The sequence below is a fragment of the Saccopteryx leptura genome, chromosome 5, assembly GCF_036850995.1.
Source record: "Saccopteryx leptura isolate mSacLep1 chromosome 5, mSacLep1_pri_phased_curated, whole genome shotgun sequence".
Classification (NCBI taxonomy): Eukaryota; Metazoa; Chordata; class Mammalia; order Chiroptera; family Emballonuridae; genus Saccopteryx; species Saccopteryx leptura.
Genome location: NC_089507.1, coordinates 220,017,363 through 220,038,730, shown reverse-complemented (window position 1 = coordinate 220,038,730; position 21,368 = coordinate 220,017,363). Strand labels below are relative to the sequence as shown.

Genomic DNA, 21,368 nt, shown 5'->3' with positions numbered 1-21,368 from the left:
GAGGATACAGTCTATTAAATTCTTTATTTTTTATTACACTGTGGCCAGTCATGCATCTGAAGATTTAATTTGTCACTTTATTGGGATTATTTATATACCTTAGTCTTTACAGAAATGCCATGGAAACAAGTTGCTGAAGTTTCTCCTGTGGACTTGTCCCAACGTCGTGTGTGCACACCCATGTCCCTCCCGGTGTCCCTGCGTAGGGCCCGTGTCCGAGGCTCGATGTCACAGCCCCACGGGCCACTGGACACACACGAGGCGGGGCCTTCCCAGCGGCTGGTGAGGGGTGCTCTCGGGGACCAGGTGTCCAGGTGCCGCCCCTGAGGGTCCTGGGGGGCCCACAAGGCCTCGCCGGTCTGCACGCATGTCATTTCTAAGGGCCTCAGGCACGGACACGGCTGATCCCCAGGTGTCCCTCCAGAGCCGCTGCCTCAGGCGCTGTCACTCTCTCACCCCCCAGGTTGTGTCCTAGGAGCTTCTGGGACCCGACTTCTCCCCGCCCCCGCCCATCACGGCTCCTTGGCAGGCGGAGGTGTCACAGATGCCGGGAGTCCCCTGAGCACCGACAGGCCCGGGAAGGCCAGGGTCTCCGGGCAGCCCGGGCTCGCCGTGGGCCCCATCTTGGCCATCTTTGCCAACGCCAGGCACGCCTTGCGGTCCTTGAGCCGGAAGAAGAAGGTGAGTGCAGAGGCAGTGAGGTCGAATGGCAGTGGACCTTGTGTCCCGCAGGCCACCCACCCTTCTGTGTTACCAGTGTGAGTCCTAACCCTGGGGGAGGCCCGGAGAACCGCAGGGCAGAGCCCCGGGTGGGGGGCGGCAGAGGCCGGAGCAGGGTCTTGTTCCGAGTGTGGTGGCTTAGACTTGAGAAGAGTGATGGGTGTCATGGGCAGAATGTACGGACATGGTGTGGGGGTGTGGACAAGGCCACGAGGACACCTCCACCCCCGGTGGGCTCCTGAGCCGTCACGGCGGGTAGAGGTGCGTCCGCAGAGCTGCCAGGAGTCTGGGGTGCGGCCTCGAGGGCCAGGAGAGGAGATTGGGTGGGGCGCCCCCTGCCTCCTGCCTCCCCCACGCTGGTGTGGACTCCCACGAAGTGCATGCAGATGACAGTGACCCCAAACTATGCCCCTACCCGCTGGGGTGGGACACAATGCAGCTGGCCTTCGCTTGGGGTCACCTCTCAACATTTGACATTAAAATGTAAGCATTTAGGATACTTGTGGGTCAATTCAGAGAGAATTGTTGGAATTGACCCGAAATGGATACTAGATGGCTTTTAGTCAAATAGAATTGAACCGTATCTACTTACCTAACGTGGAACGGGAGGAGCTGTTTGTCGGTTAGACATTTACCTATTAAAGTGCTAACCTTGCCTCTAAGAATGCCTCGCCTGTATCAGGGCACGGCCGCCCCCACACTGCCCGGGATGACGTGACGGGGTTTGGGGAAAGATGCCAAGCACGAAAGTGGGCAATGACAATGGCCTCGTACCTTGGAGCCCCTGGTCCCCGGCTGGCCCGTCCAGACCCACGCCAGTCGAGCCTTTGTCTCCTCTGTCCCCCTGGAGTCCTGTCAGAGGGATGTCACAGAAGCGTGTGTTTAGACTACGGGAGGCTTTGGGGCGGTGTCAGGAGCCACCTGGCGCCTGGGACCCTGGCCGTCTGCCGACATGAACCAGGTGAAGAAAGCCCTGTCTGGCCTTGTTTGGAAGACAGCCATGAACAGACGCCCAGAGACACCAGGCCTGTCTCCAAACACCACACAGCAGCGGAGTGAGCGCTAACTTGGGTCCACTGTTGCCCCTGGGACAAGAAGATGACCTGTTTGCCCTCCAGTATTGAGATTGCTCCGTCTCTGCCTGACCAGGTGGTGGCACAGTGGATAGAGCATCGGACTGGGATGCCGAGGACCCAGGTTCGAGACTCCGAGGTGGCCAGCTTGAGCACGGGCTCATCTGGTTTGAGCAAAGCTCACCAGCTTGGACCCAAGGTCGCTGGCTCGAGCGAGGGGTTACTTGGTCTGCTGAAGGCCCACAGTCAAGGCACATATGAGAAAGCGATCAATGAACAACTAAGGTGTTGCAATGCACAACGAAAAACTAATAATTGATGCTTCTCATCTCTCTGTTCCTGTCTGTCTGTCCCTGTCTGTTCCTCTCTCTAACTCTCTCTCTGTCTCTGTAAAAAATAAACAAGCAAGCAAATAAATAAAAGAAAAATGCATGAAAGGATGCTCAGCATCATTAGTCATTAGGAAATGCAAATTTCAAGCACTTTGAAAAAAAAAAGAGAGAGAGATTGCTCCGTCTCTAAGCTGTTCTTCAGAAACAAAACTGCAGTTAGGAAGTTGGAATGCATTGGAATCGTGAGTTTCAGATTCTTAATTTGGGCCACGAGGTTACCCGACGGGCCTCGGGCCACCTGTGCTGACAAACTTAGCACTTTAGGATGAACCAAGTGTGAAAAGGCCATTTGGGAAAAGGCCAGTGTCCAGCAGCTGTCCTGAGGCGCCCGCGTGACGGGACCACCGTGTAGGGTCACAGCGGGGCGTGTCCCGGATTGCACCTCCTTTCTCGGTTATGTTTCTTAGTTCTTGGTCGTCTTGAGGATGGGTTTTGGATTTTTTAATTTTGCAAGAGCAGCGTTTGTCTTTTTCTTAAGGTGCACGCTACTAAGTATAAAGGGGGCGTGCCTATTTGTCCCCCGAGTTCTGGCACCCCCCGCACCCCCGTTCTGGTGGTATCCCAGGAAAACGTCACACTTTAACAGTTGTTAAGACCTGCAGGACTGAGTGAGGAATTGACTCACAGTGCCGGGCCTGAGGCGGTTTCCAGCAGAAGCTCAGCTCTGAGAGCATCGTGTGGAGAGAGAGAGGAAGGGGCACACGTGTGTGGAGGGACACCGAGGCCGGGCAAGGGCAAGGCCATGGCCAGAATGCCCAGGGGCTCATGTCCAAGTGGCTTCAGGTCCCAGAGTTCTCTCTCGGCTTCTCTTCCCTCCCCCGTCCCCGCAGAGGGGACATCTCTGTGTGGGGAGGGATGAGTGTCTGCAGTACCATGTGGGCCACTGTGGTGGGGCCACCCGCACTCACCTCTGGGTCCAGGGTCTCCCAGCTCTCCGGTGGGACCACGATATCCCGGGGGCCCCCGAGCACCGGGGTGACCAATGGAGCCTGGAGGTCCGGGGGGGCCCGGAGGTCCAGCTGGTCCGGGCCGGCCGATGGATCCTGGCGCTAACGGCTTCCTCAGGTGAGCAGCTAGCTGCGCGATTTGTTCTTTCAAAACAAAGACGGACACGGTTACTCTGAGAGGGTTACCAGTGGTGGGTGTTTTACGTCAAGCGTGGCTTAGCCACACTGCCCTTCAGGAGGAGTTTTCTTTACTCATTGAAAACGGCTTTCGCTGCTCGGAGTAAAGTAACTAATGCTTTCGGGTCTCCCCCGCGTGCCACGAGTAAGTCACAGGCTAGAGGGGAGGGATTCTTGGTATTTTTGGAGCTCCTTAAAAATCCCCGTGAATTGGCCTGACCAGGTGGTGGCACAGTGGATAGAGCGTTGGACTGGGATGCGGAAGGATGCAGGTTCGAGACCCCAAGGTTGCCAGCTTGAGCGCAGACTCATCTGATTTGAGCAAAAGCTCACCAGCTTGGACCCAAGGTCACTGGCTCAAGCAAGGGGTCACTCAGTCTGCTGAAGCCCCACAGTTAAGGCACATATGAGAAAGCAATCAATGAACAACTAAGGTGTCGCAACGAAAAACTAATGATTGATCCTTCTCATCTCTCTCCGTTCCTGTCTGTCTGTCTCTCCCTATCTATCCCTCTCTGACTCTCTAAATCTGTTAAAAAAAAAAAAAAAAAATCCTGTGAATTGGAGTGGCCAGAAGACGTCCACCTGGTCCATCGAAGCCAAAAGGGCGCCATCACGTGTCCCTTGTAGCTGTGTGTTCAGTGGACACTAGGCGTGGAGTGGCCCTGTGGGTGGGGCCCTCACGCAGCGCCGTCATGGACCTCCAGGACCGTGGGGCAGGGGGGCGTCAGTGCAGGGGTCTGGGGGGCGGTGAGGAAGAGGCCCCTGTGGCCATGTGGCCACGAGTGCTTACCGCTGACCATGCCACCGCACAGCTCCCTGATGTGCTGCTCGCTGGCTTCTTTCCCCTGAAATTCACCCCAAAGTCGGTCAGCACGCGGGTGTGGGGGGAGCATGCTGACACCCCCCCCTGCCCGGCACTCTGAAAGGAAGGGAACGTACCGGAACTCCAGGCTTCCCGGTGATGCCAGGCATGCCTCGTATGCCCTGCAAGCCCACGGGCCCCGGGGGGCCCGGGACGCCGTCCACGCCGCTGGTGCCGTTGGGACCCTGGATGCCTTTCGGGCCCAGCTCCCCGCGGTTGCCAGACTGGGAGGAGACAGCAGGACCGGGCGGGTCTGGGCAGCCACCCCACAGCGGCCGCAGGACTTCCCAAAGGGGCGCCCATTCACCGCGGCAGGCCAGCCTGGCGGCCCCAGAGGCCCGTGGGCGCCTCTGCAGTCTGTCGTTGGGCCGCAGGGCAGCCACTCACCTCGCCTTTGGGCCCGACGGGGCCGCTGGGACCCTGCGAGAGGAGTCGAGCATGTCAGTGACTTGCGTGTTACCACTTGGATGGGAAGTAGCACATTATTAGTTGGGGATGAAATATGTCAAACCATGAGACTGCTATTCGCGGAAACATCACCCCCTTTTACTGTTCTAGACCCAGTTTTTGTATCGCTCAGATTATATTCTGTCTACAGATGTTCTTGACCTAATTTCCCCCACAGTACTTCTTGCTAGGCACGCCCATTTGTTCCGCTCTGTGTTTGCGGCCATGCGCGTGCCTGGGGCTCTGTGCCTCAAGGCCCTTCTCCAGCTGTGTAGGCAGGAAGCCACCATCTGGGTGACGGCCAGGACACCCACAGCCTGAGCATGGCGAGGGCTTCCCCGTCGGACGAACTGGATGTGGGTTCCCAGGGCCCTGTTTGTCAGGTTGTCTGGGAATTCGCCCTGATGAACACCCACACACACCCCTGAGACTCTGGGCTGGAGACTCAAGAAATTTGCACTGCGCGTGAGGTTTGGCCAGAGGCTAGGACGCCAGGACGTCCAGGCTGAGCCACTTCAATCCCACCCAGACGAAGGAAAGGCCTAATGCGGAACTAGGCCACGTGGGAGCCGTGAGACCCTCAAAACCCCACGACTGCCTCCTCAGTGACCTCCAGGACAGATGTGGGTCTGTCTGTGAACTAACTCAGGGATGTTATTTTAGGTCTAACCTGTGTTTTAGTTTCTGCAGAAGCAGTTTTCTTTAGTTAAAACTCAACTGTGACTAATTCACTCCAAAGGCCACAGATGGAGTGACATGGTAGCCAGCGTCACTGCAGGGGGACAGGCCTGTGACCACCTTCCCCCGCCCCCCAGGACAGCGCAGGGGACGGGCAGCGGCCTGCCTCGCTTCCTGGGGACCTGCACGTGCTGACCTCTATAGCAGGTCCCCGAACCTGGCCAGCTGTCCCCAGGGGTTCATAACAGTGAGGTCCCCGTGATCACACTCACCAGATCACCTTTGTCCCCGGGAAGGCCATCAGAACCAGCAATGCCCTGAAACAACACCCCAAAGTCAGAAGACCTATCCTTGCCCAAGGCCGTTCCCAAACCTCGGTGGGAGCCGGCGCACGAGAGCCAGGCGTTGACGTTGAAGAGGCTTTTCTTCCCAGCAGAACCGCATCGGGTTTGGGCCTAGGGGTCCGCAGGGTGCAGGCCCACCCACCCGGAGTCCGGGGAGGAAGGCACTGCCTGGAAAAGCAGGTGGAACCCAGACCTGCCCATTGCTGCCCCAGGTCAGCAGGGAGCACGCCGCCCACCCCCCAAGCACATCTCCAAGGCTGCTGCTCTGGGGCCCGGGAGCCGGCCGGTGACATGAGGCTGACCGCCCTGTCCCAGGTCCGGCTCTGCGGCTGGGTGCCCAGAGCTGTCATCTCCCCTGGAAAGGAGCAAGGAGCATGTGAGAGCCAAGGACAGAGATGGAGGGAGGAAAAGAGAAGACAGTTGTTGCCCAGAGTTCAGAGCCGGGCCGGGCCAGCCCCACACCTGGCCCAACCGCCCGCGGCTTACCTGGTCTCCCTTTGGGCCTGTGGCTCCCCCTGGGCCCTGTGCAGAGAGAGAGGGAGAGAGAGGGGGCTGCCTCAGTCGCTGTCTGAGGAGTTCGGGAACCGGAGGTGTGTGCTCCCTCCCCGGACGGACGCTCAGTCCCGAGGCCCAGCTCCTGTCCAGGGCCCCTCCGTGTGTCCCCGGGGCGTCAGGCAGCACCACATGGCTGTCTGGCAGGGCTCTCTGATCTGGTCTCGTTTCCAATACCGGGAAAGGACCACAGTCCCCTCCCAGAGGTCCCTCAGGAACCTGGTCATTTGGTCACCACCACCCCCCCGCCTGGGCCCCTCTGTGCCCCCAACTGTCACAGACAACAGAGACACCCCCACACACACAGCAAGCCTACTGGCTGTCAGACCACCACTGAGGAAGTCTAGAAAAGTTAGATGCTGTGACAATCACAGTTTAGAGTAACGGTTTTCATGCTTCTGTTAGAGCAAGGTGACCTTGTACCCAGTGAATCCTCAGGGACACCCCTGCTGGGACAGCCACTTACCCGGTCGCCCATGCCACCTCGCAGGCCCTGGGGGCCTGGCAGGCCGGGGTCCCCCAAGCTGCCCTTCAAGCCCTATAGACAAAGACCAAGCTGGTCAGGACCCACAAGGGAGCCCAGCAGGGACCCGTCCCCAGATCGCTGGCCCACTTGGGCTTGCTGGGCACCAACCCCGGCCCCAAACCTCACTCACCTGGAAGCCTCGGATGCCAGGGGCTCCAGGGGGGCCTTGCGGGCCCAGAGCCCCCTGAAAGTCAGAAGGAAGGTGTGAGTCCAGCTCCACCTTCCCCAGGCCTAGGGGGCAGACACAGCCCCTGGTCCCCAGCCATCTGGCCCCGTTGTGAGGGACAGAGGTGGGGCTGTCCTACAGGGTAGTCGGGGGCTCTGAGAAGTCAGGTTAGACACACCCTGGGACCTCAGGTCTCAGACAGACTCGGTGCCAGGAACCGATCCCAGGGCCTCCGGGCACTGTGGCTGCTGTCAGCATGATCCCAGCTCTGGTGGGCACAGGACTTGGGAGCTTGTACACCTCCCGGGGCCGGAGGCGGGGCTGCCCCTCGGCTGGGGGTCACGGCTTTGCCCCCTGGCACAGACGGCTCCTGGGTTTCATGCACTTGGCTCACTGATGCGCCCCAGACTCCGCCCAATCCCACCCCAGCTGGCACGGAAACGGGGTCACATGGGGCTGCCACGCCAGCTCCCCACCCGTGCTCACCCCCCACACACACACTCACCGCTGAGCCCCGGTGGCCAGCTTCACCGCGCTCCCCGGGCACGCCCACGTCTCCCTGCGCACGGGGGAGGGGGAGGGAGGTGTCAGCAGAGTCTGTGCACCCGGGGGTGGGGGTGGGGGTGGGGGTTGTGGATACTCACAGGGATGCCCGGCTCTCCCATGGGGCCGGCCTCGCCCAGCTCTCCAGCTCTGCCCTGCACAGAAGGGGACGCTCTGAGCACCTGCCTGCAGCCCTTGGCCAGGGCCCTGGGCTGGCCTCCCCTCCCCTCCCCTCCCCTGCAGAGAGAAGCCACCTACCAGTTCTCCCTTCTCACCCTTGGACCCTGCTCGTCCGGGGAGACCCTGCAGGATGGGGACAGAGGTCAGGGGTCAGAGCTGCCTAATCCACGGGACAACACACAGGTCAGAGGCAGAGCACCCCCTGAAGGTGAAGGGATCCCTTTTGCAGAGCCCCCCAGTCAGCAGCCCAGCCCCCCCCCCCCGGCCCGGCCACGGGAACCCCACACTCACCGGCAGCCCATTGGGGCCCTTTTCTCCCGGGGCACCACTGCGGCCGGCTTCCCCCTGCGGGAGGTTTGGGGGTGATGGGGTGCTGAGACCCGGGAGACCCCTCCTCCCCGCAGACCCGTCCTCCCCTGTAGGCCGCCGGCCCGGCACCAACCTTCTCGCCGTCCAGGCCTTGCAAGCCGTCCCGGCCGTCCTTGCCCGGCATGCCCTGGAGACAGATGCTGGTGAGGTCTGGCAGGCAGTGGGCAGTGCACCCCCGTTTTCCCTCTCAGGCCCGCTGCCCTCTGGGTCGCCTGCCCGGCCGTTCCCTGCCCACCTCCCCGCCCTGGCTTTGTGTCTCCTGAGCCAGAGGACCCTGAACTGGCCTCACTGCTCCGGGGCCACAGGTCATCGCGGTGGTTATTGGTGCTGCCCCAGACCACACAGGCGAGGCAGTGTGGGGCAGGGGAGAAAGGTGGGGAGGGTGTGCCCTGATGGTCGAGCGCCTGTGGGCCCACCCAGACTCCTGACAGCCCCGAGGGGGCCCTGATTTACAGATGGGGAAACTGAGGCTCGGGAGCCAGTATTTGGGCCTAGGCCTTTCTGACCTCATACCCTTGACTAATCTGGAACTGGGGATACAGCCAAGGTGAAGGTGGCTGGACTGCGTTTCCCCCATTCACCCGCCCTCAGCCCAGCCCCCCCCATTCCCAGGCATCCTACTGGGGGGGGGGACACCAGGGCCTCTCCTCTGAGAGGGTCAGGGCTGAGTGGGGGCGTGTAGCAGGGACAAGGGGGTGTGGGTGCAAAAGGTGGGCGTCCCACACCTGTGTTTGCTAGCCCTGCCCACCCCCCTGCATCTCACGTGCTCTCGGAACACAGACAAGCATGGCCAGGACAGACACGGCATTTGTGGCCCCAGGAAAAGGAAAAAGCGGGGGGCTGGTCAACCATGACGTGTTCCCAGAGAATGACGGGGGAGGGTTAAGCCCACTGTGGGCCCCACGTCCGGGAACCCCGGGGACACAGGGCAGAGACAGGAAGTGTCGAGTTGGCCGACAGCAAGAGCACACACAGCAGGGGAGGCAGGACAGTCCACCCCGTGTGGGGACAGTCCACCCCGTGTGGGGACAGTCCACCCCGTGTGGGGACGGCAGCCTTTGCCCCGCGCTGCGGCGGCCGCAGGGACTCACCGGCTCTCCTCCTGGCCCAGCCACTCCGGGGACACCTTTGGGACCAGGCCTGCCCTAAAATGACATGCAAGCCACTGCCATTGGAATCGTGAAGGTTGTTCTTCCCAGACTGTCTCACTAGTTCCCGGGCGGCCTCGGGCAGACCATGCAAGTGCCCTGCCCACCACTCTGGAGGCTAGACACTGAGCTCCGGCTGGGGAACAGCTGTGTGGGTCCATCCTGAGTGCCAGGGACCTATCTCAGGCCCCTGTGGACACTGCAGCACGGGGTGGCCACCTCGTGGGCCTCTGACGGCTGGACTCAGTCGGGGAAAGAACTGGTTGGGTTGGAGGCATCCACAGGCGAATGCCAGTTAGTTTGGGGACGGTCACTTTAGTTGCTTAATCACCTCTCGGCTTTACTTATGTTTGTTTGCTTAACCCGAGAGTTGTTTGCTCTGAGTGATTTCATTTCACAGCTGGGCAGCCTTGGCATGGCTGCTGCCCAGGGCCTGTGGATGGGGTCAGTCAGTGGCCAGCACTGCACCCAGGAATCTGGTCCCGGGGCCCCAGCCCAGTCACTCATAGGGGGAGCTTGTCGGATGACAGCAGCCTCAGGGAGCAGCTGGGGAAATGGGGGTGGAGGGCTCCCAGGCAGGCCCAGCCCCCCTACCCTCAGGAAAGGGCGCCCCCCCCGTGTCCCCCAGCTGTGCCCTCTGCGTGTCCGCCCCCATCTCCGTAGGTCGGGTTCTTCCGAGGAGGGACCCTTCTCTCACTCACAAGGTCGCCCTTGGGGCCGCGGAACCCCTGTGGGCCCCTCTCGCCTCTGTCACCCTGGAATGACAAAGAGGGGCAGGGGTCACACTTCAAGCAGGCGGCAGAGCCAGACTGAGGTGTGGCTGGCCGGGGTCGCCTGCAAGTGGTCAGAGGTGACAGCACGATGCTGCGGAGGGTTGCAGAGGCCGGAGGGGTGCTGACCATGCCTCAGGTAAGGTCCAGAACGAGAAGGAATGCATACCTTCCAAGGAGGACAAGTAGACTCCTTTAGGTAAACTCGCCGCCCAGGTGTGCCCCACAGAACGGCTCAGCCCCGGGAAGGGCTGGCTCAGCCCGGTGGGGCAGGGGACGCCTCTCAGTGAGGAAGAGGCAAGGGGACGCCTCTCAGTGAGGAAGAGGGAAGGGGACGCCTCTCAGTGAGGAAGAGGGAAGGGGACGCCTCTCAGTGAGGGAGAGGGAAGGGGACGCCTCTCAGTGAGGGAGAGGGAAGGGGACGCCTCTCAGTGAGGAAGAGGGAAGGGGACGCCTCTCAGCGAGGAAGAGGGAAGGGGACGCCTCTCAGCGAGGAAGAGGGAAGGGGACGCCTCTCTGAGGAAGAGGGAAGGGGACGCCTCTCAGTGAGGAAGAGGGAAGGGGACGCCTCTCAGTGAGGAAGAGGGAGGGGACGCCTCTCAGTGAGGGAGAGGGAAGGGGACGCCTCTCAGTGAGGAAGAGGGAAGGGGATGACTCAGTGAGGAAGAGGAAGGGGACGCCTCTCAGTGAGGAAGAGGGAAGGGGACGCCTCTCGGCGAGGAAGAGGGAAGGGGATGACTCAGTGAGGAAGAGGGAAGGGGATGACTCAGTGAGGAAGAGGGAAGGGGACGCCTCTCAGCGAGGAAGAGGGAAGGGGACGCCTCTCAGCGAGGAAGAGGGAAGGGGACGCCTCTCAGCGAGGAAGAGGGAAGGGGACGCCTCTCAGTGAGGAAGAGGGAAGGGGACGACAGCCGGGGCCCGCGCTGGCCACCCTCCACCCCCCAGGACTCACACGTACCGCTTTCCCGGGCGGTCCTGGGATCCCAGGCGGTCCTCGGAACCCGATGGGACCCTGTGGGAAAGAAGTGACACCTGGACCCCACCTCTGGAGCCTGGCCAGCACGCCACGGAGGGCCCTGCTCCATCTGCATGGCCCCTCCGGAGTCAGCCACCCACCGGTCCCAAGCACCCCTCCTGGGCCTGAGTACAGAAGCCATGCTCCCCAGCTCTGGGAATGATCTAGCGAAGGGAGGCCCATCTGTGTGGCCCCCCCATCCCACCCCCCACAGAGTAGGCAGTGGGGAGCTGGCCGACTTACCCGATCCCCGGGAGGCCCAAGCGGCCCTAGCAGTCCTCGGAGCCCCCGAGGGCCCTGCAGGGAGAGAGCTGGAGATGCAGCCCAGGCCATAGTCCCTGGGCCTGAACTCCTCCTGGAGCCACTGAGGGTGCTGGTGGCTTCCCTGGGAGACCCCTAGCCTTAGCTCTGGCCCTGGAGGGGGCGGGGCCCCGGAGGGGGAGGGGCCCGGAGGGGCGGGGCCACGAACCCTGGGGTCAGCCTGCGGGGTGGGGCCTCAGCCACCTTCGGTTCTGGGGGTTGGTAGTCTGTCCGCTGCAGCCCCGAGCTGCCCAAGGGGCTCCCATCCCGCATCTTCACCCCTGTCCAGCCCCTCCCCCACTCACCTGCAGCCCGACTGTTCCGGGGATGCCGGGGGAGCCAGGGGGGCCGGGGTCACCCTGCAGGGGAGGCGGAGAAAGTGGTGGCTGCTGGGACAGTCCCAAGGCCTCCCAGCCCCTTCCCTGGCCCGCTGCCCCGCCCTCCCTCCCGCAGAGCCACGCCCCACAGCCTCAGCCTCAGCCTCAGCCTCGTCCCAGACGCCTCCACCTGCAGCTGGGGTCGCCCCTCTGCTCCCCACCTGGTGGTCTGGCCGCCCCTGCCGTGCTGGAGGGCACCCGGCCTCACCCAGCCTGAGGGTGAGGAAGGTCGGATGCCCTCCACAGGCAGTGGCAATAGGGGAGGATGGCACAGACTGAAGCCAGTCTCCTCTGGCCACCAGTGGGGCCTGCCCGAGCTGGCTCGGGTGGGTTCATCCAGAGACCCTGCCTCAGACCAGCTGGCTCTGGGACGCCAGGCCCGCTGGGCAGGTGTACACAGCAGCCGCTCAGGCAGGGTGTGTCCCCGGTGCCGCCAGCCCCACCCCCCACCCCCCCACCCCCGGGCCCTCCCCTCCAGCTGCCACCCCGAGCGGGCAGGAGCGGGCAGCCCTCCACCACCCGTGTACCTTCTCGCCGTCCTTGCCAACTTCTCCTTGCTCCCCTTTGTAGCCGGTGGGTCCCTGCAAGCCAGTGGTAGGGGACGTCACAGCCTGCTCCCGCCCCTAAGCGACCCTGAGCCAAGACCCGGCGGGGAGCCAGGAAACCGGGTTTTGGGGCACAGCTGGACCCGGGAAGGGGATTTCGGACCTGACCATACCACCAGGAAACCGGGTTTTGGGGCACAGCTGGACCCGGGAAGGGGATTTCGGGCCTGACCATACCACCAGGAAACCGGGTTTTGGGGCACAGCTGGACCCGGGAAGGGGCTTTCGGGCCTGACCATACCACCAGGAAACCGGGTTTTGGGGCACAGCTGGACCCGGGAAGGGGATTTCGGACCTGACCATACCACCAGGAAACCGGGTTTTGGGGCACAGCTGGACCCGGGAAGGGGATTTCGGGCCTGACCATACCAGCACCCAGCCAATCAGCAGGGGTGATATGGGGGCAGAGTAAGGAAGGTCCCAGGCAGGGTGGGGGGGCCAGCCCCTTATCTGAACTTTGATCCCCCCCCACATAGGGGCTGGACTATCTCCTGCAGGGCATGGAGGTAGGTGGGTCTGAGTCACCTGGTGGCCACCACTCACCTTGAACCCTGGCATTCCTGGGGGGCCGGGGGGCCCTGGCGGGCAGATGGCTGGACACTATCAAAACACAGAGCGGTCAGACCCCTCCCAGACAACAGGGGCTCATGGCAGCTCTGAGCAGGACCCTGACCCTCGGCTCAGCACCCGGGGCCCAGAGACGGGCCGGTCTGCACGTGAGGGGGGCCACAGACCATGCTGGACCTCCTGGGACCCCAGACAGGGCCTCATTCAGGGCTGGCCACAGGCTCTGTGGGAGCCAGACCACGGACGGCGCCAGGCCCCCGGGCCTCCTCCTCACAGCCCAGCTCCGGTTTCTCAGCCCCCGGTGCAGACGCTGCTGCCCGCACGGCCATTCAGGAGTGTCTGTGCCTCACAAAGGGACCTTCATCCTGGCCCGTCCCCCTGCAGGGAGCTCCCAGCCCCTCTCGGTGCACAAAGGGGCTTTAGGAAGGGACGGTCCCTGGGGCACAGACTGGTGCTCCACCCTCTGCGGAGGGTGAGGGGGTGGGCGTGAGGATTCTCGATCATTCCACGGCTGATCTGGCACAGAACCGGGGCCACACACACCTCAGCCCCAGCCCTGCCGGGCGGACCGACCAGAGGTTCAGCCATGGTCCTCATTCTGGAATCCGGGACAGGGATGGGGGCGGGAAGAGCTGGCCGACAGCCCCCCAGGGTGAACCAGACTCTGGCTCTCCCTTCAAAAGCGCAAGCCAGGCCCAGCTCAGCGGAGGCCAGAGGCTGACCGGGTCCAGCCACACGGGGAGGAGCAAGAGACCAGGCCGCCCCAGACACTTTTCCCTTTTACACACACACACACACACACACACACACACACACACACACACGCACGAGGAAGCTCGAGGCCAAGAGAACAGCGAGCCCCAGACTCTAGTCCGGAAGCTTCTTCGAGGGGCACATTCTGTCTGCTGACACGGGCCCCACATGGCCCAGGGCCCTGGAGGTGTGGCTGGGCGGAGGCACTGGACTGTGTATGATTGGGTTTTGCCTCATTTGGATTCTCCTGCTGCTTGGGGCCCATACAGGGCTGGACTGGCGGCTAGAGGTGGGCAAGGAGGGCAGGGGAGAGGCGGTGCCCGGACCCCATCGCTGCCTTCGCGCAGGGAGGGCACAGGCGGGTCCCAAGGTTCGTCTAAGCAAGACAGGCACCCCAGCCCCCTCCACAAACAATGCCCACCTGGAGGTCAGTAGCGCCTTCGGGGAGGACCCCTGGGTGACCCTGGAACACAGAGACGGCTGACTGTGACACTGCCCACACGCCCACCACCGGGAGTGACCACCAGGGGGTCAGGCCCCTCATCCCAAATGGGGCCAGTGCTTTTGCTGCTGGCCCGCCTGCAGGGCACATGATGATGACAGAAACCACCTGCCCTGGGGAGTGGGGTGGCCACCAGGTCCGAGTCCTGACTGTCCCCAAGTCTCTACTTCAGCCCTGGACTCAGGCTGGAGAGTGTGCGCGCAGATCCTGAGGCTGGTGGGGGCCAGGGATGGGGGGTGGTGCTCAGGGACAGAGGAGTCAAGCCCCCTGCCCAGTACTCACAGGGGGTCCAGGAGGGCCAGGAGGGCCAGGCAGGCCTGGGAGTCCAGACGGTCCCTGGGGTGGGGGTGGGGGTGGGCGTTATGACCAGCCCCCACCTGAGGTGAGGCAACCAGCTACTTCCAGAGAGAAACCTTTCTGCATTGTGTCCTTGGGGTCCTGCTCCAAGCCCCGCCTACCTCCCCCCCACTTTGTTCTAGTGTCTGTGCTCCAGAGGCCAGGACTGTCCCTGTTCCTGTCCCTGTCCCTGTATGTCAGCTAGGGCTTCCACCAGGAGAGGAAAGAGGGGAGGGAAGGAGGAGGAAGGGAGAGGGGAGGGAAGGGGAGAAGTTTGGGGAAGCCCCTGGTAGTCGACTTCCAGGGTCCTGGCAGGCAGGCAAGGTGCCTGTTCCCAGCCGTGGGGGGGAGGTCTGGGTTAGCCACTCACCGGGGGGCCTCGGAGGCCAAGTCCACCGGGGAGCCCACTGACTCCTGCCTCTCCCTGGGGGCAAAGAAGGAAGAGGTGGGAGTCTGCACCCCAGGGCATCGGGCATCCCGGGCAGTGCAGGGCCAGCTCCCCAATGCCCACACGGGGCGGAGCCTCTGGGCCAGCGGTCAGGTCTTTGTCCCCCCCAGAAGCCCCGCCCCAGCCCTGGTTTGGGACCCGGCAGCCAGTGTGGCTCTGGGTGTGGTGACATGCTGGGGAAGGGGCCTCGAGGGTTGTGGATACTCACAGGGGGTCCGGGGAGGCCTTTACCCTGCAAAGCCAAACACGAGGTCAGTGCTGGCCGGGACAGGACACGTGTGCCCGACCCACACCCTCCCCCTGAGATGACTCGGTGGGTGTGGGGAAGACCCCCGCTTCCCCAGGAGAGAGGGCTGCCCAGACAATGCCCAGGACCCGGTCCAGAGGGACAGCAGCCCCACGGAGAGAGGGCTGCCTAGACAACGCCCAGGACCCGGTCCAGAGGGACAGCAGCCCCACGGAGAGAGGGCTGCCCAGACAACGCCCAGGACCCGGTCCAGAGGGACAGCAGCCCCACCCCAGTCAGACCCTCCAGCTCCTCAAACTCCCACCGGGAGGACATGGTACTCACCCCAAGCCCGGGCGGCCCTGGGGGTCCCAGGCTTCCCTGCAGAAGGAAATCATGTCAGAGGTAGGCTGGGCCCAGTCACCCCCTCCTCTTGTTTGCAAACCTGTTCCCCTCCCTCCCTCCTTGAATTCACCCGGCAGCTCCTCTGAGGAGGGGGCCCCATTTCACAGAAGAATGAGGCCCTGGAAGTTAGGGGGTGCGACCTCGATGCCCCAGGGACCTGGGACCTGTCCTTTGCCGACACACAGCGTTCGTGAGATGCCACTTAAAAGAAGTATGGAAAGAAAGGAGCCCAGTGCCTACCTGAAGGGCCTGTGCCCACTCCTCCAGGAAGCCCTCCAGTCCACCTGCCCCAGGGGTCACTGAGACCTCCACCTCGGCCCATGGGAAGGGGCCCACAAGCTCGGGCAGCGAGGCCCTCTCTACCTGCCCAGCCCCACTGGTCCTCCTGTAGACTAGCATCCCGAAGGCAGGATCCTTCAGCAAAGGCCACTGTCCTTCCATGTCCCTGCCCACCTGAGGCTCCCTGCAGAAAGCCTGGAGCCCATCTACCCTCTCCCACCCTCCCCATCCCCCTGGACACCAAAGGCCCCACCGTCCCAGCCACGGCAGCTGCCCTCAGAGCCGCCAGCCCCACGGCCCTGTGGACACCGGTGCCCAGCCAGGCCCCCTGGCTCCGTCCTCAGCTCTGAGCTCAAGCTGTCGCCTGCGGTGCTGGCACTTACCCGTTCTCCGGGGCCGCCCTTGGATCCCGGCGGTCCTTCCCTACCGGTCAGACCCTGGGGAGGGAGGTGAGGACTGGAGGGGTCACGTGGAAAGGATGTGCCTCCCTCCCCTGTGTGGGGCGTGGAGGGGGAAGCCACGGGCTCTTCCCTAAACTAAACCGAGTTCAGAGCTGCTAAGAAGACCCTCAGGCCTGGCACCTTCCTCTCCTGGCCGTCCACTGTCCACCCAGTGTGTCCAGCCAGCAGGAAGCCAGTGTCTGGAGCTCCAGCAGGCTGGAGAGCCCAATGCTCTGACCCCTCCAGTCCTCACAGAGCTCAGTGTGGTCTCGGGACCAGGCCTCGTGCCCCTGATGACCACTGCACGGCTGGGGCTCGGAGGGGCCTGGGTGATGGGCATCTGTTCCCAGCTAAGCAAGAGCCGGGGGGGCGGGACACTCATCTCGGCTGTGAGCCGGCTCTGTCCTTTGCGGGGCCCTGACCAGAGCAGGCCCTGGAACAGAGGCCGAGGGACCCCTGCTGGGACATCAGACTTAGGCTTTCCTGCTTGAGCAGGCCCAGCTGGAGGACAGCAATTAACCCTGACTCCCCGGAGCTGGCGAGGGAGGCCCGGGGGCGGGAGGGGAGTGGGGGCTCAAAGGGTGAGGGAGGGGCTCACGGGAGGGGCGGGGCCTCACAGGAGGGGTGGGGCGGGGCCTCACAGGAGGGGAGGGGCTCGTGGGAGGGAGGGGCCTCACAGGAGGGGCGGGGCCTCACAGGAGGGGAGGGGAGGGGCCTCACAGGAGGGGAGTGGGGGCTCAAAGGGTGAGGGAGGGGCTCACGGGAGGGGAGTGGGGGCTCAAAGGGTGAGGGAGGGGCTCACGGGAGGGGCGGGGCCTCACAGGAGGGGTGGGGCGGGGCCTCACAGGAGGGGAGGGGCTCGTGGGAGGGAGGGGCCTCACAGGAGGGGCGGGGCCTCACAGGAGGGGAGGGGAGGGGCCTCACAGGAGGGGAGTGGGGGCTCAAAGGGTGAGGGAGGGGCTCACGGGAGGGGAGTGGGGGCTCAAAGGGTGAGGGAGGGGCTCACGGGAGGGGCGGGGCTCAGGGAGGGGCGGGGCCTCACCGGAGGGGAGGAGTTCATGGGAGGGGAGGGGCCTCACAGGGGGAGGGGCTCGTGGGAGGGGAGGGGTCTCACAGGAGGGGTGGGGCCTCACAGGAGGGAAGGGGAGGGGCCTCACAGGAGGGGAGGGGCGGGGCCTCACAGGAGGCAGGGCCCCGGGTAAGCACCGGCACACTCACGTCCACTCCAGGCAGTCCCGGCAGCCCCGCCTCTCCTGGTTTCCCTGTCTTCCCAGGAGCCCCTTTTGGTCCCTGTGGGGGAAGGGCAGAGGCGTGAGGAAGGGGCCAGCTGAGAGTCCTGGCCTTCACCAAGAAAACAAGCATCTTCCAAATGGGGCACCACGCCACAACCCAAGAGGGGACCCTCTCCACCAAGGCCCAGCCCTGGCTGTGTCCTGAAGACCCTACCCATCTGGGGCCACGCGTCCACCCCTCACTGGTCCCTGGAAGGCTCCTCTTTCCAGCTGCCCCTTTACTTGGTCACGTCTGTAGGACATCTACCGGGATACTTCAGCCTCCCAGCTAAGGGCTGATGGGCCCTTTGTGGGACCCCCAGTGAGCCCAGGACCCTCAATTCTGGGCCTGAGCAGCTCTGTGAGGGCTCGCTGTGGGACTGCTGACCAGCTACCCTGCGGGGCTGTATTCCCGCCCTGCCCGGGCACTGGTCCAAGCAAAGCTTCAAAGCCAGACCTGCCCAGGGACATGCAGAATCCCCCCCAACACACACACAGTCCCTCCCACCCTCTTCCTGGCCCAGCCCCTGCTCTGAGCCCTCTGAGGCCGCCCCTCCGTGACTCAGGGCCCAGTGTGGTGGGAAGGGGTGTCAATGACCCCTCTGTGTTAGGCCCACCCCTGTCTCCAGACTGAAGGGGCCGCCCTCCCTTTCCACAGCCAGGATACTCACCGGGGGCCCAGGCAGACCTGGAGGGCCAGCTTCTCCCTGCAAAGGGGGAGACCCCCCTATGTGACCAAGAGTCCCCTGAAGACCCTGCCCAGGGGAGCAGAGCTGGACCCCAGAGGCCCTGTCCCAGAAGACAAGATGGGAGCCCCTCACCCCCTCGTCCACATTTAGAGGCACCTCCCCTCTAGGGCCGGCACCAAGGCAGACTCTGGGGAGAGGGGCAAACTGGACGGGCGGGGACTCCGCCCCAGCTTGGCCCACACAGCTCTTTGGGACCCGACCCCCAGAGACAAGGAGGATGCATCATGAAGCCCGAGCCCTCCACTGGCCCGAAACACTTTAGAAAGCGGGCTGTGGGGGTCTGAGGGGCCTCCTGCCTCCCCTCCTCCCTCCCCCAGGTCAGAGGGGGCAGCCCAGACCCGCAGAGGCCCAGGAAGGCAACTCAGGCCAGAACTCCTTTAACTGAGGGTTCCAGGCCATGTTTTGAGTAGCAACATCAGGAGGAATGATGGCTGGAATCCCTGGGGTGACAGGTGCCCAGCCTGGGGGGAGAGGCATGGGGTCCAGGTAGGTCAAGGGGGAGGATCAAGGCCATCTGCGGCCAGGCAGGGCCTTAGGGACTCAGAGGGAGGCTGAGGACTGGTCAGGGGGGCTCCACTTGGGGATGATATGGGTGAGAAGACTCCTTGGAGGGGGCCCCTGCCTTTCCTGGAGATGGCTGGAGGGGGTGGTCTTCACCCCAGCTGCAGGCTGTCGGCTGCCCCCCAGTGCTGGCCTGGGGCACCTATCCTGACGCAGTGCGGGCGGGCCAAGGCAGGCTGCAGCCCCCAGCAGCCCCCGCAGACCCCGGGGACCCGGAGATACAACTCTGTACCCGCATGTCCAGTCCACAGACCACCGTGCAGCCCCTCCCAGTCCCACCCCGGGAACGCGACTCCTGTGGGCTGTGTCCAGAGTAGGAACAAGGGTCTTCTTTGTCCCATTTCACAGGTCACAGGGGTGCTGGCTCATCACCCCAATGTCACCCAGCCCTGGGAAGTGGGACTTCTTTTTCTCTTCATCAGGCCTGGTGGTTTGGAGAGGCTGGGACCTGAGCTAAAACCCCACAGAACCTTCCCGCCCCCTTCCCACACCCCAAACTCACATCAATGCCATCCTTGCCTGGCTTCCCAGGTGGCCCTTGGGGACCAGGGGGGCCTCGAGGTCCCATTTTCTGAAATGGAGAAATGTTACTAGGCACCTGGGACTTTCCACCCCTCCCCCTCGAAGTGGGTAACCCCCCAGGGGAGCATCCCTCTTTCCTGGTTGAGTAGCACTGGGGCCTGTCACAGGGGCCCATGACCCCAGATGGCTGCAGAGACCCCTGTGGCAGTGTGTCTGCTGCCTATTTGCCAGCCAGGAGGGGCTGTGCCCCGCCCGCACGGAGCCTCAGGGAACAAAGGCGACATTGTGTGTCCCTGGCAGTGGCTGGACCCCAGACTGCAGAGGAACCAGGCGGCCTTCTGGGCTCATCCCGAGCAGTCCTGGTGTCCGTGGGGGCTCAGTCTGGTGGCTGCCACAAGTCTGTGCCCACTGTCGGCATCCCAGGCTCGTCCGCTGGCTGGTCCAGGGTGGCCGGGGTGGGTGGGGGTGGGGTGGGGGTCGTCCCGGGGCCGCGCTGCCGGATGTCTGAGAGGAGATCCCTGCCCCTCACTCCGCTGTTTGCGGGTGTGAACCCAGCTCCCCCGCGCCCCTGTGCTCACCTGCGCCTCCGTCACGGTCGCGGCCAGGAGCTGCCCCAGCAGGAGCAGAGCCAGCGTGGGGGCTCCGGCCATGGCTGCACGCGCTCTGAGCGGTGCTGGCGGCGGCGGCGGCGGCCAGGCTGGGGCTCGGGGCTTGGAAGGCGGGGCGGGTGGCGGGCAGGCCGCCAGTTCCCGCCCCTTGGGCTGTGCACAAGCCCCCCATTCAGCGGGGGGCCCACCTGGGCAGGAGGGGGCTTCCTCCGCGGCCACCAGCGCCACTCCGGGAGGGAGGAGCAACCTGTGGTATTTTTTTGGCCAGTCTCTGAGTTAAAATTATCCTGGACTGGTGAGTTACACACATACACCTTTTAGCAAAAAAGAAAGACGCTCTCTTCTCCCCAGCTCCTCACCCAGGCTGTGGAGAGTCCCACACCGAAGAACTTCTTCGGGGAAGGGGCAGCTTTAGTCTGAGAAACGGGATCTGGAAGCCGCCTACCCTTCCCCAGGCCCTGAGCGGGACCCAGGCTGCCCAAGGCCCGGGCAGACCCCCCAGAGAGGGTGAGCGCCTTGTGCCAGGGCCCACAGCCCGTCCCCACCACAGCCCTGGCTCCTGATGTGGGCAGAAGTCTACGGTGTGCCTGCTGTCCTGGGAACACCTCCTGTCTTGGGGGCCATATCCTAAACTTCATACTGAGGGGTCCCCTGGGACTCTTCACCCCAAGAGAGAGCAAAGTGGGGGCTGGGGCGAACCTGGGACGGACAGGAGCTCAATGGCTGGCTGAGCTGTCAGGTGTTCCCTTTCTCGCAAGCCTCAGGCAGCTGAGGGATCCCAGGGTTTGGGCAAGCTCTGATTATATCCTTGGGGAGTGGAAGGGGCAGCACCTGGGGCCAGGAGGCCGCCATGGCCACCCTAGGGGCCTCCCCAACATCCAGGTCACTCACAGGCCCAGCCCCAGGGACCTGACCTGCAGGCGGCGCTGTGGCCACACTGTCGGCTTCATTTCCACAGGTGGGAACTGGGGACTTCTGAGAGGATGCTAATTCAGACGGAGGTGGCAGGTGATCCAGGAAAGGGAGCCACAGGGAAGCCCCTGGCTCCCTAGAAACTGGCTTCACTACTGGTCAGACTCACAGGGGAGGGCGGGTGGGAATTACACCTGGGAAGGCAGAGCTGGAAGAGCTCCCGCCCTTCAGCAAAGCATGAGCTAGGGCGTCCCCAGAGACAGACAGACAGACGCAGACAGCAGGGGGGCTGGGGGGAGCCACCCCACCCCACCCCACGCCACCCCACCCCACGCCACGCCACGCCCGGGGCCTGGGGAGCAAGACTGGTTCCCGCCACCAGCTCACCTGCTCAGCCCCTCCCACCCGGCCCCACAGCTCCTGAGGAAGCTCAGCTGGCCTTGGCCTCAATCAGGGGAGCCACCTGGTACCTGGCTCCCTGCTCCACCAACCCCAGCAAACCCACCCTCAGCTCCTAGGAGACCCTTCCACCCTGCTGCTGGGAAACGGCCTCCCCACGGACAGCTGCTGTGGTCTGGGGCTGGGGGCAGGGGGT

General features: G+C 63.7%; 1 protein-coding gene across 1 annotated transcript; it reads right to left on the bottom strand.

Moving 5' to 3' along the window:
- Positions 1–51: 51 nt before the first annotated feature.
- On the bottom strand, positions 52–19,934 carry COL9A3 (collagen type IX alpha 3 chain). Its single transcript, XM_066384354.1, has 32 exons — positions 19,832–19,934; positions 19,234–19,302; positions 18,093–18,128; positions 17,369–17,440; positions 16,094–16,147; positions 15,372–15,407; positions 15,009–15,032; positions 14,723–14,776; positions 14,299–14,352; positions 13,936–13,977; positions 12,738–12,794; positions 12,117–12,170; positions 11,518–11,571; positions 11,156–11,209; positions 10,856–10,909; positions 9,829–9,882; positions 9,071–9,124; positions 8,053–8,106; positions 7,902–7,955; positions 7,689–7,733; positions 7,532–7,585; positions 7,393–7,446; positions 6,852–6,905; positions 6,662–6,733; positions 6,130–6,165; positions 5,572–5,616; positions 4,562–4,594; positions 4,252–4,398; positions 4,103–4,157; positions 3,094–3,276; positions 1,495–1,572; positions 52–662 (listed from the first exon to the last, which is right to left on the bottom strand). The coding sequence occupies exons 1-32, from the start codon at positions 19,901–19,903 to the stop codon at positions 472–474; spliced, it is 2,049 nt and encodes a 682-aa protein (XP_066240451.1). The 5' UTR covers positions 19,904–19,934; the 3' UTR covers positions 52–471.
- Positions 19,935–21,368: the final 1,434 nt, after the last annotated feature.